This window comes from Octopus bimaculoides, chromosome 7 (genome assembly GCF_046866305.1).
Source record: "Octopus bimaculoides isolate indiv1 chromosome 7, ASM4686630v1, whole genome shotgun sequence".
NCBI classification, from domain to species: Eukaryota; Metazoa; Mollusca; class Cephalopoda; order Octopoda; family Octopodidae; genus Octopus; species Octopus bimaculoides.
The window spans coordinates 30,917,421-30,933,302 of NC_142934.1; the positions used below are offsets into that span (position 1 = coordinate 30,917,421).

Below are 15,882 nucleotides of genomic sequence, written 5' to 3' on the forward strand. Positions count from 1 at the left end.
GATATGTGTCCTCATCTTCTTTGTTGTTACTACAACGTTTCGGCTGATTTACTCTCCAGCCTTCATCAGGTGTCCTGGTAGAATTCTGAGGCCAACCCTGGGTTCTCATTCCTAAGGTATCTTTTTGCTGATGTTATTATTATTATTATTATTTATTCAAGCGTAATGGTTAAGAGTGCAGGTTACTAACCCAAAGATTCCAATTCAATTCCAGGCAGTACCTTGAATAAAAAAATAATAATAACATCAGCAAAAAAATACCTTAGGAATGAGAACCCAGGGTTGGGTTCAGAATTCTACCAGGACACCTGATGAAGGCTGGAGAGTAAATCCGCCGAAACATGGTAACAACAAACCAAATGAGGACACATATCCTTCCAAAGTAAATAATGTACAGAATTCTTCATCTCTAAAATATAGAACAGAATAATAATAATAATAATAATAATTAAAGACCACTTCCATGCATGCATGAGTAAGACAGAGTTTATTTGAGGCAGATTTTCTACAGCCGGATGCCCTTCTTGTTGCCAACCTTCACCTGTTTCTAAGCAAGGTAATATTTGCCCATGGCAAACATGTTTCCACAGAATATTAAAAATGAATGACACCACTTGTATGACACAATGCCAAGACAAAACACACACAGGTGATGGGCTTTTTTCAGTTTCCAACTAACAAATCCACTCACAAGTCTTTGGTCAATCCAGGTCTATAGTAGAAGATGCTTGCCCAGTGTGCCATACAGTAGGACTGAACCCAGAACTATGTGACTGAGAAGTGAACTTGTTAATCACACAGCCACATCTGCATCTATAATGATTATTATTATTATTATGGCAGCAAACTGGCAGTATTGTTAAAATATTTGAAAGATAACTTGCAATATTTGCTCTAGCTATTTAACAATTAATATTTCATTTCACATTGCTCCAAGTTCATTCAGCTGACAAAAATGAGTAATCCTGCGAAAGACTGGTGCTCTGACCAAGTGGGGAATATACACCACAGAAACCAACCCAATGAATCTATATGACTTGGGAAGGATCTTTATCCTATCTTTTTTTTTCACTTGAATAGTAGACTTAATCTGCTGCCCAGTTTAACACCACTGCCCGGCACCTTGGATGCTTTTAGTAGAGTCCACCAATGCTTCTGGTTTGAGGATACCCTCCTCTGTCTCTCACCTGTAACAGGTCTTGAGCACTGCTCTTCTTCCTGGATTAAAAGATTAAGAAAAACCTAGTGATACCTTTTTTTGGCTTCATTTTTCCATGTAAGCTTTATTTTAATTAGAGGCAGAATCCACATCCACCCCCCTCGACCCTTCCAGTTGTCATCTACACTTCCCTACCTTCTCTACTCACCATCCACTCAACACTAGCTCTTCATTCATCATATTCACTGCTTCCCCCATTCATCGCACCTCACTTTTGTATATATTCTTGCAACATCTACCCATACACATTCCTGGCTCTTCTGCCCCATTCATTTTTGCTCGCCCTACACATTGAGGGGCCCAAACAGCTATCTCATCACTGTTATTTTTATATCTACCCTGCCCCACCCCAATCACACAAAATACCTCTAAAAACAATAATAATATTCATGAAAGTCAACAACAATGGCATTACCATCACCACCCCTGTTGCTATCACATCCATTTTCTAAACTGTTATGGGTTAAACAGTATGAAAAATAAAAAATGTTAAAATATGTCACATTAGCACTCATCTGAGTCTAGTACCATCACCTCATCAGTGAAGACCAACATTCTCAGAAAAAATCTCATTATTTCTCCCTCTTCCCATATTTACCTATGTCACAAATATCTTCCACCATCAGCATATGCCTTTTATGCCACCCTGTCTACATACAGCTCTGAGAAGTAAGCACATAATTTTTCGTCTTCCTCTGTTTATCACTTTTTGCAAACAGATCACAAATGATTACACTGTGTAACAAATTTTTTATTTTTTTATATCTTTGGTCAGTAAGTGTTATTTCCTATTTGCTTCTATCTAGAAATCAAAGGAAACGACTACTATCCCCTTCAAATTTTGCGTTTGTTTTGAAACTGAAGTGTCTTCCATCACATTTCACACAAATTCAGTGTTGAGTTGCTGAAGTAGAAATATCGTTATAGCAAATATTCTGCTCAGTACCACAGATTTGCTTGTCAGTTGCTTGATCTTAACCACTTGAGCATGTCCATTACTAGCTGATAATATGTGCATCACAAGCAAGAGTAATGGGGGAACATCATAGCCGTATGTTGAAGGATCTTTTGGGGTCTGAATAAATGTAACAAATGCAAAGTTTGATCAAAATAGCCATTTTTCATAATTTTTAAGGGTAAGGAAATAGGAAATAACAGTTGCTACCCAAGGACAAAAACTGTGTTATACCAGCATTATTTGTTATTTTAAAAGTATTTAAGCAAACACACACTTTTGACAGTCATGTCTACATACAGCCTTGACTGTGTATACTGTAATAATACCCTAGCTGGTTAATAAAACATAGTTCATTCAGCTCTACTTACAGGAACGATGGCAGGTCTGCATCTGCTGTATGAATGGGTGGTGTTTCAGCAGGGGTCAAGGGTTCATTCCTAGAGAGAAAATATACCACAACATTAATACACTGCTTCTAAACAGTTTCAATAGTGGTGATGCCATGAGTGAAGTCTGGTCTGGAAATATGGAGGGAACTGCTTATGTACTTCAACAGTTGTGATGGAACTTTTGACAGCTAGCGGTTGAGGGGAAATGGTTATTGATGTGGTTTAGTCTCAAATCAGCGCTGACCACCTCATCTTTTATTCAGACATAGTACATTCAGGACCACATTATCTGATGTGTCGTTTTAAGATGGTAGGATGTGATTTGAGAGAGATTCAACTGCTATTTCTAGTAGAATGAACATATGCATAGAAGCTCCCTTGCATGATGAAGATAAGTTACCCACTGAACACTGAGATTAATGTAATTGACTTACTCCTCCCTCAAAATTGCTAGCCTTGTGCTAAAATTTGAAACCATCATTAGCGATTTAAGGTAGTGAGCTGGTGATGAGATTTAAGGTGGTCACTCTGTCATACTCTAATCTCTCATCACCTGGCACAAAGCCACCTCCTCCAGTATTTTCCTCTCTAAAAGGATCTTTGTTTTGTAAGTTACTTGGTGACCTTGCCAATGCTGGTACCACATAAAAAGCATCTAATTCACACAGCAAAGTGGTTGGTGTTTGGAAGTGCATCCCAGCAGTAAAAACATCAGGCCAAAGCAGACCTCACCAGTCCTTATGCCATGTAAAAAACATCCAGCCATAAAAATCATGCGAAAAGAGACAGTGGAGCTTGGTGCAGTCCTCTGGATTGCCAGCTCCTGTCAAACCATCCAATTCATGCCAGTATGGAAGATAGATGATCTGTTTCAGTCATTTGACTGCAGCCATGCCAAAGCACCGCCTTTAGTCAAACAAATCGACCCCAAGGACTTATTCTTTGTAAGCCTAGTACTTATTCTATCGGTCTCTTTTGCTGAGCACCACTAAGTTACAGGGATGCAAACACGCTAACATCGGTTCTCAAGCGATGGTGGGGTACAAACACAGACGCACACACACAAATATATATATTTATATATATATATATATATATATATATATATATATATATACAAACATATATCATCATCATCATCATCGCTTAACGTCCACCTTCCATGCTAGCATGGGTTGGACGATTTGACTCAGGACTGGCAAACCAGAAGGCTGCACCAGGCTCCAATCTGATCTGGCAGAGTTTCTACAGCTGGATGCCCTTCCTAACGCCAACCACTCCGAGAGTGTAGTGGGTACGTTTGGCTTCTTTTGGTTTCTGTCTACCAAATTCACTCACAAGGATTTGGTCAGCCCGAAACTATAGTAGAAGACACTTGCCCAAGGTGCCACGCAATGGGACTGAACCCAGAAACATGTGGTTGGGAAGCAAGCTTCTTACCACACAACCACTCCTGTGCCTGTATATATATATATATATATATATAGGGTGTGGTGAATAAACTGTTGCCTAAATTACATAAAAATGAAAATAACATTGACATCTCATTTTAACAGATATCATCATCATCATCGTTTAACGTCCGCTTTCCATGCTAGCATGGGTTGGACGATTTGACTGAGGACTGGTGAAACCGGATGGCAACACCAGGCTCCAATCTAATTTGGCAGAGTTTCTACAGCTGGATGCCCTTCCTAACGCCAACCACTCAGAGAGTGTAGTTGGTGCTTTTACGTGTCACCCGCACGAAAACGGCCACGCTCAAAATGGTGTCTTTTATGTGCCACCCGCACAAGCCAGTCCAGGGGCACTGACAACGATCTCACTCGAAAATCCTACGGGAGCCAGTCAGGCGGTACTGGCAACGGCCACGCTCAAAATGGTGCATCTTATGTGCCACCCGCACAAGAGCCAGTCCAGGGGCACTGGCAACGATGTTACTTGGCTTGCCGGGTCTTCTCACGCACAGCACATTTCCAAAGGTCTCGGTCAGTAGTCATCGCCTCGGTGAGGCCCAATGTACGAAGGTCTTGCCTCACCACCTCAGCCCAGGTCTTCCTGGGCCTACCTCTTCCACGGGTTCCCTCAACTGTTAGGGTGTGGCACTTTTTCACGCAGCTATCCTCATCCATTCTCACCACATGTCCATACCAGCGCAATCGTCTCTCTTGCACACCACAACTGATGCTTCTAATGTTCAGCTTTTCTCTCAAGATACTTACACTCTGACGGGTATTCACATTGACATTACACATCCAACGGAGCATTATATAAAAATATCTTGAAATACTAAAGAGTAAGTTTATTCAATAAAATTGCCATTGGCTTCAACCACGGCCTCCAGATGACTTCAGAATCTCCTGCAACTCTTCTGGACAGTCTCCTTGTTTAAGTTGGTGAATGCTGCCATAATCCTTGCCTTCAGTTCATCTTTGGTGTTACAAGGAGTTTTGTTGGTCTTTCGCTCAACTGCACCCCACACATAATAATCAAGGGGGTTGCAGCCTGGGGAGTTAGGTGGCCAGATGTTAGGGGTGATGTGTTGCAGAAATTGTCTGACCCTGACTGGGTTCTCCTGCTTGTGTGACATGGTGCAGAGCCCTGTTGCCAGACATAGGGTCTTCCAGTAGCCACCCTCTTGATCCAAGACAGCACTACTTCCTTCAGCCACTTGATGTAGGCCTCTGTGTTGAGTCTGAGGCTGTGTGGGAAGATGAATGGAGGCATAACGTCGCCATCACTAGTGATCACTCCAAACACCATGATATTGACTGGATGTTTGATTTTTATCACTCTCAGTACATGTCCTCAGAATGACACCCAAACACTCTGAAATGTTTGCATTGGAGCTTCTGGCGCAAATGCCAAGCAGTACCACATGTTGTTTCCAAATTCCTGGCAGAGTGAATTGCATCATGGTGTTGTTTTGCTCAAGGACACTGCCCAACTGACCTTACTATACTGTGCAGTTGACAAAATCAAAACAAGCAATGTGCATGCACAAAATAAAAAATATAAAATGGCAACAATTTACCCATCGCACCCTGTATATATATATATATATATATATATATATATATATATCTCCATTTATAAATACATACACACACACATATATATATACACACACAGAGTTTTCAGTTCCACCACAAAATCCCACTCCCACCCTAATATAATTCATTGTTGCCATGTATCTCCTCTATAGCAAGAAATCTGTTCCTTTTTCTCTATAATGTAACACTGCCTCCCATCTCCTTTACTCCCAGAAAGTTGAAGGTTTTTTTTTTAATTTTGCAAGTCACACTTCAACCACACTAGTGTTGGTGCCAACAAAAATAGTATTTAGTACAATAGGTGGTTGGCATTAGGAAGGACATCCAGCCTTTGAAAGTATGCCAAAGAGAACATTAGAGATCAATGCAGTTTCCCTACCCATTGGACCCTGTCAAACCGTCTAACCCACATCAGTATGGAAGATGGATGGTAAATGATGGTGATGGTACCCACATACACTCACACACACTCAAGAATAGAATCCTGAACTTACATCATGGTTGGTAGACTTGGAGATAGGTTCAAATTGTCAATTTTTGGAGTGCTAGTTACTTCGTTATTTCTGAAAATAACAATAACAATCATGAATTATGTACAAAAGTTGTAATAAAATAATATTAAACATATCTGAGACAGAAATGATCAACAGGAGTTTAACCCTGTCTCTATCACTAGCTGGGTGACGAGGTTATTAATTGCACAATAAAATTATCAAGATCATGACCATCATAATTTTAACACCCATTTCTCCATGCATACACATGCACATGTGATATTTTTTATCTTTTATTTTGTTTCAGTCATTAGACTGTAGCCATGCTGGGGCACTACCTTGAGGAATTTTAGTCAGACTAGTCAATTCCAGTACTTATTGTCTTTTCAAGCCTGGTACTTATTCTATTGGTCTCTTTTGCCAAACTGCTAAATTATGGGGACTTAAACATTACAATAACGTTTGTCAAGCAGAGGGGGACAAAAATAAACACACACGACAGGCTTCTTTCATTTTCCCTCTACCAAATCCACTCACAAGGCCTAATGGTTTTGTAGAAAACACTCTCCAAAAGCGCTGTGCAGCAGGAGAGAACCCAGAACCATGTGGTTGGGAAGCAAACTTCTTACCACACAGCCATGCCTGTGCTTATATATATAAAACATCTTTTTTTTTTCATTGGTAGGGAAATGGTCCATTTGGGGTAGAATACTGATGACAATTTCATCAATAATTCAGGTATTGTAAAAAAGAGCAGTTAAGTGCTCAGTACATTGTTTCATGATATCCTCACGATCCATTAAGACAAAGGAATCGTCCTTAGATGCAAGAAGTTCTATAGATAAAGACTGAGGACTAACGAGTTGTTTGATTAAGTGATATATTGTTTATGAGTCTTTACTGAATTTTCTCAGAAACACCTGACCACTACTAGCTTTTCATTTGTTGTATTTTGCACTGGAGTAATGATTTTTTCACCCCTCTGAGACACTACAGTAAAGACTTTTGATCTTTATCTGGTACACTGAGATATTTTTGGGCATAGCATGTTTTTTATCTTAAAGAAGTTAGAGCTCAACAGATCATTTTCATGAAACCAATCCCAATGTTTTTCTAAAACCAAAACCAACAACCCAAACATTGTAGACCTTGGTTTGAAACTGATCCCAAGTTCTATCAAATTTAACTTCCTCAATAGCTTTCTGAAGATTTTCACGCACATTAGGGTCCTTTAATTTCAAAACAAACCATCCAATCCATGCCAGCATTGAAAGCGAACATTAAATGAAGATAATGATTTTATTTTGTGCATGATATGGAGTTTCAATTTGGTATGTTTGTGTCTCTTTGTCTTGACATTGCATGATAGTTGTAAATGAGTACCATTGTCACCCAAGCAGTGTCATTCATTTCCAATACTGTAAAAACATATGTGGCTACGGACAAATATTAATTTACTTGGAAACAGGTGAGGCTTAACTTAAGAAACTCCATCCAATCACGCAAGCATAGAAAAGTGTACTTTAAAACAATGAGGATGACTTTCATAACTAGCACATCTGCTTACATTATTATAACTACCTCTACTTGAACTACAAGGGACATTCCAGAAGTTTTGAAACTTTTTTTTCAAGTAAGACATTTATTAATTTTTTTTTTAAAAAGCACAAAACTGTAACCTTCTTCACAGTAGAATGCTCTAACTTCAAGGTACTTGTAATTCTCTAGCCACTTTGTGAAGGCCCCATAGAAGTCCTCTGAAGTTGTCCAGGATCCTTGTCACAGCCTCCTTCATCTTCTCAAAATGACTGCCCCTAAGGTTTTTTGGGGAAACAACAAATAGTCACAAGGAGCAAGGTCTGGACCGTAAGGAAGGTAGTGAACAGTTCTGATGTCCACCTCTGTCAAGTAGTTAGTTAACAGGATGCTTGTCACTGAGCACCTGAGGAACAAATATTACACAAATTTTGCACATGCTCAGATCTCCATGAATAAATCAGTGTACAATTGCCACACCAGCTCCAAACTATATACTATATTGTCTTTATAGACACGACAGTCTTCATCCAGAAAATTGAGAATTTTCTCAACAAGCTCTCATGTTCTACCATCCCTCTTCCCTTCACCCTCTTGTCATCTCTCATCTCTTCTCTACTGTCCTTCAATCTCTTGTGCCTGTGCCAGTGGAGATGTTAATCCATAAGCAGTCAGAACATTTCATAAGTTTCTGTAGCATTTTTGTCCAATTTAACACAAAACTTCTTTGCATAGTAAAATTCCAAACATCCTGACTGCCTTCTCTAAACTAGTTGGCTGTGACAAGCAGTGTTTAGTAGGGTGTGTTCAAAGTGTTGTTACAGCCATCTCCTTCAATCTGGAATAACAAAAGTTGGCAGATCAGCTTTTTAGATGGATAGTAATGATACTTAAATTACAATAATCTAAGACAGTTATAACTGCCTCTCCTCAAAAAGTCTTAAAACTTCTGTAATGCACTTCATATCTTCACAATCACCTCCCTCTACCATCAATACGAGTACTGCCACATACACCATCAATTTTCCTCAATACAATCATTGCAAGAAATGCCATGTACATCACCACCACCACAACCACGACTTCAAAAAGAATGTGAAAGAATCTCAATTACATTGGTTGTCTCGAAGATCTTGGAGGTGAAGATGTCTGTTGTCTCAGTCTTTTGGATCTTCTATAATAGAAAAGAAAGTGCCTTAAGTCAATATATATATATATGTATATGTATATATATATATATATATATATATATATATATATATATATATATACACACACACACATATATATGTTGTTGTTTGTTTTGATGTCAAGTTATATATATATAAAAATAAACAACAGGGGACCAGAGTAAATGTGGAAATCTATTGCACTTGATAGGATGCATCAAGCTAAGTAAAATCACTGTCTTGCATACATACAGGCTTGTCCCTTTCAGGTGCCAGTGCCACATAAAAAGCACCTGTGCTGGTGCTGCATAAACACACCCATGCAGGTGCTGCATAAATACACCTGTGCCAGTGTTGTGTAAATGCACCAGTGTCAGTACTGCATTAACACACCTATGCCAGTGTTGCATAAACATATCTGTGCCAGTGGCACATAAGCACCCGACACACTCTGTTAGGTGGTTGGTGTTAGGAAGGGCATCCAGCATTAAAAACCATGTCACAACAGACAACAGGAGTCTGGACAGCTCTCAGCTGGCCAGCTATGTCAAACCATCCAACCCATGCCAGTATGGAAAGTGAATGTTAAACGATGATGATGATGATATATATATATATATATATATATTTCGTTTTTGGATTTGGTTTGCAAGGTTTTTTATGTGATTTCGTGTGTTGAAGCACATTCTGTTGTGTCTGGGGAGAGTCATTTTCTTATTGTGCCTTAAAATTTAATACACTCACCGGTAAAATTTCCACTTATTTTAGGAAAATAAAAAGAAAATTAAGTGGAAATTTTACCGGTGAGTGTGTTAAATTTTAAGGCACAATAAGAAAATGACTCTCCCCAGACACAACAGTATATATATATATATATATATATATATATATATATATATATATATATATATATAGAGAGAGAGAGAGAGAGAGAGAGAGAGAGAGAGAGAGAGAGAATCAACAGATGAGATCCAGAGATTCTCAATGTGGAAAACACTTCATAGCGCTCAGATAATTTGAACTTACACTCTGATATCTTTACCAGTCTGTGGACTAAAGAGTAGGTATAAGGGGAACCTAGGTGAGCAGACATGGAGATAGTTATGGGAATAAGCAAATAAAACTGCCTGGGTTTGATATACAAAATATATATACATTTATACATGTCGAAAGCAAAGACTGAAAATTTTCAGACGATGAATGTTCAAGTATAAATATATATTTATATGTTAATAGAGCAAACTTACACCAATTACAAACAACAGAGGAAATTAAAGGGGAGAAGGTATGATGTTATAAGTATAACAGCTGTTTCTGGGGGCTCAGATGTTGGCAGATGTAGTTCACCAGAATATGCAACCAGTAATGGAAGCAAATAAACATTGGATGAATACTTATTGTCTGAAAAGTTTCAGTCTTTGCTTTCTCTCTCTTTACATGTATATATATTTTCTATATCAAACCCAAGCAGTTTCTTTTATTTGCATAGCTGTCTCTCTCTCTACCCAATATATATATTGGTCATCCCATAAGTAATGCGGTTTTTTTCAATTGCATGAACTAAAAGTTGGAGGAGGATGGGATAAACTACTGCATCAACTTGCTATAAAAGCAGGTATAATTTTACATTGTCCTTATTCTTAGTACAAGTTTTGAAGAGAGCAGTTCAATTTTAACAGTTATTTTTTCAAAACTATAATGGAAGTGACAAAGGAGCACATTTGGCATATTTTGCTTTATGAGTTCAATAAAGGCAACAATTCAATGGAAAGTGTGAGGAATATTAAATGCAGTATATGGGGATTGGATAACAAGCCTAAGCCAGTCTCAACTGTGGTTCCAGAAATTCTAAGCCAGAAACTACAGCCTAGAAGACGAGCCTCATCCTAGAAGATCTGTAGAGCTCAACGAGGACTTCCTGCAAACCCTAGTGGAACAAAATCCCATTGTAACTGTTGAAGAACTAGCAGAGAAGCTTGGATTTGGTCATTCAACCAGTCATTCAAGTCAGTGTTAGAAGAAAAACAACCATCTTTGGCTTCAAGACAAAAGGTGTTCTTTCATCAGGATAATGCTCGGCCACATACAGTTGAGGATGACATTCCAAATGCTGGAGCAGTTTGAATGGGAAATGATGCCCCACCCACCAAATTCGCCCTATCTGATTATCAAAATCATTTGGGCAGAAAAAATACAAATTCTGTAGACGAGGTCAGAACAGTAGTGGAAGAGTATTTTCGTTACAGACAAGTGAATTTTGGAAGAGAGGCTTTGCAAGTCTACCAGATAGATGGAAGAGCTTTGTAGAAAATGAAGGAGAGTATATTTTAGATTAAAAAAGAACTTTATCTTAATTTTGAAAAATAAAAGAAGTATAAAAAAAAACCCTGATAAGGACCAGAAGTTCTATGAGTGCGGAATCATGAAGTTACCAGAGAGATAGCAAATGGTCACCAAACAAAATGGAAAATATATAAGTGATTAAAGTTCATTCCTTGTATGAAAAAAATGACTTTTATTTCATACTAAAAAACTGAAATTACTTTCTTGCCAACCCAGTATATACATATATATGAAGGTGTGTGTGTGTGTGCACACGTGTATCATCATCATCATCATCATCGTTTAACGTCCGCTTTCCATGCTAGCATGGGTTGGACGATTTGACTGAGGACTGGTGAAACCAGATGGCAACACCAGGCTCCAATCTAATTTGGCAGAGTTTCTACAGCTGGATGCCCTTCCTAACGCCAACCACTCAGAGAGTGTATATATATATATATAATAATAATAATAATAATAATAATAATAATAATAATGATAATAATAATAATAATGCTTAAAACCTAACCTAGTTGGAATGATGGAGTCAACGATAATAAATGAAGGTATGCCTCTTGTAGTGCTGACAACGATACGCCCTCTGTGTTATTTGGTTAACTAGGCGATTCTTAAAGAACAGAATATGGAAAAGCTCCAAGTTACAAAGAGGACAAAAATCCCTACCTTTGTCGTAGGGAACTGAGGTAGCCAGTATAGACCATTCCAAAGAGAATTGCTTATTGCAATCTTTCAGTTCCCAAATAAATTTACTTAGGCCGGTGGTGCTAGCTTTATTCCTATCCCTAAATGACGTATAATGATTCAATATTCTCTTGGAGACCTGCGTCGATGAGCTACCTACGTAAAATGAGACATTACCTTGCATTGATAAACCACATTCTTGGTCCTTCTATTCGCACTTAAAAACTTAATTCTATTAGGATTTAATTCCGAGATGCTAATCTTATTATTGTTACAGATATTGTTGTGATTCATAATATTGTACATACTACCTATATTAATACCTAAATGATTATTGCCATCATTTGCGTGTGTTAAATTATTGGAGTAATTATTATTGTTAATATATATATATATATATATTTCTTAAACAATAGATACTTACACTTTATTCCCTGAAGTAGACTGAACCTTGGAAATTGATTTGCTCACCCTCAGGTTGGAGCTGCAAGAGATGAAACAGAAAAACAATAAGAACAATGGAATTTAGTTGTTACACAAGCACAAGGATTTGGATCTACTGAATACAAATATGACTCAGTGTTTCTCAAAGGATTTAGTGACATAAAATATTAATTTCTTACATAGGTGCAAAGCTTCAGATTCACAAGAAAATATTAAATAGGATGTTGTGGCATTCATTCAAATCTTTCTCATGAACATTAACAGTGAAATTATAACCAGAAACCTATTTTTATGTTATATCTTTTCTCTGTCTCTTTCTTCTATTTCTATAATAACTTCTGTGTTCCTCAATTCCGCAATTAGCATTGTTTGTACCACCTTTGTCCAAGCTCACCTAATGCACTTCTTCTCATCAACATAATGTGCCTCGATCTTAGATCCCATACTAAGTACTTCCACTAGAATTGCAGCCCTATGCAATATCGTCTTTTCTTTTACAGGCATCAACCTTCATATAAGGTTGGATCTTGTGCTTGAAAAATTTAAGTTCATCATACAAAAGTGAGCTGAAAAATAAAACTCATAAACCCACAGTCTCGTAAAGCAGGTCTTCATAAAGTGAGATATCACTGTACACTCTTTCAATTTCTATCCACCCTCATTCCCTGTCCTTTTGTCTCATTTACCCTGAAACCTTATCACCTCTATTTAATTTCATTTTCTAGCTCTACCTACCTCGGTTACTCTCACCCACTCTTCTATGATCCTTTCTACTATACCCACAAGGCCTGAAATTTTGAATTTGAACTCAGAATGTAGTGGCAGACAAAATACTGCTAAGCACATCGCCTGTCATGCTAACGATTCTGCTATAATCTGATTAGCCAAGTAGCTCCTCTACAACAAGAAACCCATTCTGTTGTAACCCCTTTCGTAGTTTAAAGCTTCATTGCCTAGCATAAGGCTGCCTTTTGTTGCAGCACTACTCAGTGAAAAGGGATCTGAGACTGTGTGGTGACCTCAATGGTGTTGGTGTCACACACACAAAAAAAAAAGAAACTACTTAGTACATTCTGTAAAGTGATCAGCATTACTAAGTGTATCCAACCATAGAAACCATGCCAAAGTAGAAATGGGAGCCTGATTCTCAGATCCATGAGATACTGTCAAACCATCCAACTAATGTCAGCATGGATGATGATGATGCATAAGATAAACTCTTGTATGACTGTAGCAAAACTATCTCAGAAAGGAAAACAATAAACACTTACTTCATTTTTGTCCTGAACTGTGTGGCTGGACTAATAGAGTTAGTTTTAGACAACTTCTTTTTCAATGACATTGTAATGCTTTTCTTCTCAGAACCTAGTTTATTCACTGCAGTTCTCTCATGCCTAGCTTTGAGAATTTTCCTTCTAGTTCTTCTTCTAGGTGTTGAACATGTAGAAAGTCTTTTTGATGTATCCATCACTTTTTTTGTCCTTTGAGATCTCTTCCTCTTGCGAGGGAGTGCTTTTTGTTTGACCGGTGATAGTCTTGTTTCATTCTTTGGGAGCAGTGGTGATACAAATCCATTCCGAAGAAAACCATTTTGAACAATAGTCTTCTTGGAAATTTGGACCTTTGCTGGTGTAGAAGTGGTATGAGGAGTTTTATGAGGAGTTTTATGAGGAGAGCCATTCATTTTTACATTTACAGCGCTTTTATTCATATTTATTTTACAGTTTCTTGTCGCCGGACGAGATGGCAATGAGAGTGAGGCTGCCATTATTATCCCGGCAGTGGATTCTTTGTGAAACTTATTTTTAGTGGAAGTTATTAAGACCAATAGACAGTTTGATTTAAAGAGGCAGTAGCATTTTTAGCTACCTGGTTTACTTAACTGATGCTTGGAATTTCAACACCAACAGACTTATTATCTGTGGTGTAATAAATTCTCTTACATATCTTCTGTTTGAGAAGGCTAGGATTAGTACTGATGCCATTCAACAGCATCCTACTTGAGGTTCTTTCATAATGCTGGTTTTGTTCTTTTGGTTGTCTATTTTTCTGATCCTTGTAAACCAAATCCTCCAGACTTAAATTACCAGGATCTTGAACTCTGGAAAATATTTTTAAAATGACAGAAATTTTAGGAAAATTGCTTATAGAAACAAGTGTAAACAAACAAATATGTATGTACAGATGTATTTTATGGAAACAAATGTAAACAACATGTATTATATATATATATATATATATATATATATAATGTAAACAACATGTATTATATATATATATATATATATATATATATATATATATATAATGTAAACAACATGTATTATATATATATATATATATATATATATATATATAATATAAACAACATGTATTATATATATATATATAAATGAAAAAAATGTATATATATATATGTTTTATATACATATAGGCATAAGAGTGGCTGTGTGGTAAGTAGCTTGCTTACCAACCACATGGTTACGGGTTCAGTCCCACTGCATGGCATCTTGGGCAAATGTCTTCTACTATAGCCTCGGGCCGACCAAAGCCTTGTGATTTGATTTGGTAGACGGAAACTGAAAGAAGCCTGTCGTATGTATGTATATATATATATATATATATATGTATGTGTGTCTGTCCCCCCACCATCGCTTGACAACCGATGCTTGTGTGTTTACGTCCCCGTAACTTAGCGGTTCAGCATAAGAGACCGATAGAATAAGTACTAGACTTCCAAAGAATAAGTCCAGGGGTTGATTTGCTTGACTAAAGGCGGTGCTCCAGCATGGCCACAGTCAAAAGACTGAAACAAGTAAAAGAGTATATGTGGATAGCAGAAGTGATATTGCATCAGACAAAATACCTAGTAACACTTGGTTATGTCCATGTTCTGAGTTCAAATTTTGCTTTCACATCATTTCAAGCCTGATAAAACAGGTATCAATCACGTAATATAATTGACTTATATAATGTGGTGAGCAGGTAGAACCATTAGCATACTGGACAAAATGCTTAGTAGCATTTTGTCTATCTTGATGTTCTGAGTTCAAATTCGGCCAAGAATGACTTTGGCTTACATCCTTTCGGGGTCGATAAAATGAGCATCAGTTGAACACTGGGGGTCGATGTAATCGATTTACCCCTCCCCCACCCCAACCACAAAATTGCTGGTCTTGTGCCAAATTTTGAAAGCAATATAATTGACTTGTATCTTTGAAGGTGGTAAGGTAGTGTTCTAGCAGTAAAAGAAAAGAAGGAAAAAACACTGCATATGTGCATACACGCCGACTGGTTAGCATTCATTCTTAATATATTCTAGCACAGTGTTTTTCAACTGTTTTTTGGCCTATGTATCGGTTTTAGTCGTGAGCCTGATGGACCAGGACAAATATGCAGCTAAAGAACAAGCTGATAGAAATATGAACAATGGAAAACAAGTGTGTGTGTGTGTGGATATGGATATGAACGTAATTTGTGTATATGTGTATACGTGATTAGGCGCGCGCGAGAAGAGAATATGGATGTGCACGTGTATATGTGAGAGAGAGAGAGAGAGAGAAAGCTGACGAATTACTACGTTTATAAATATAACC

At 37.6% G+C, this 15,882-nt stretch overlaps 1 protein-coding gene across 2 annotated transcripts in view; it reads right to left on the reverse strand.

Moving 5' to 3' along the window:
- LOC106882483 (uncharacterized) overlaps window positions 1–15,447 on the reverse strand; it is a 51,816-nt gene extending 36,369 nt beyond the window's left edge. Inside the window, exons 1-5 of one of the 2 annotated variants that reach the window (XM_089355100.1) lie at window positions 13,558–14,387; window positions 12,267–12,326; window positions 8,764–8,823; window positions 6,114–6,182; window positions 2,546–2,614 (exon numbers count right to left, since the gene is read on the reverse strand). In XM_089355100.1, coding sequence (XP_089211226.1) covers window positions 2,546–2,614; window positions 6,114–6,182; window positions 8,764–8,823; window positions 12,267–12,326; window positions 13,558–14,054 — 755 coding nt within the window. In that variant the 5' untranslated portion in view covers window positions 14,055–14,387. Of the gene's footprint in view, window positions 1–2,545; window positions 2,615–6,113; window positions 6,183–8,763; window positions 8,824–12,266; window positions 12,327–13,557; window positions 14,388–15,152 lie in introns of those variants that run through there. The other variant, XM_089355101.1, reaches the window with a different exon arrangement.
- Window positions 15,448–15,882: the final 435 nt, after the last annotated feature.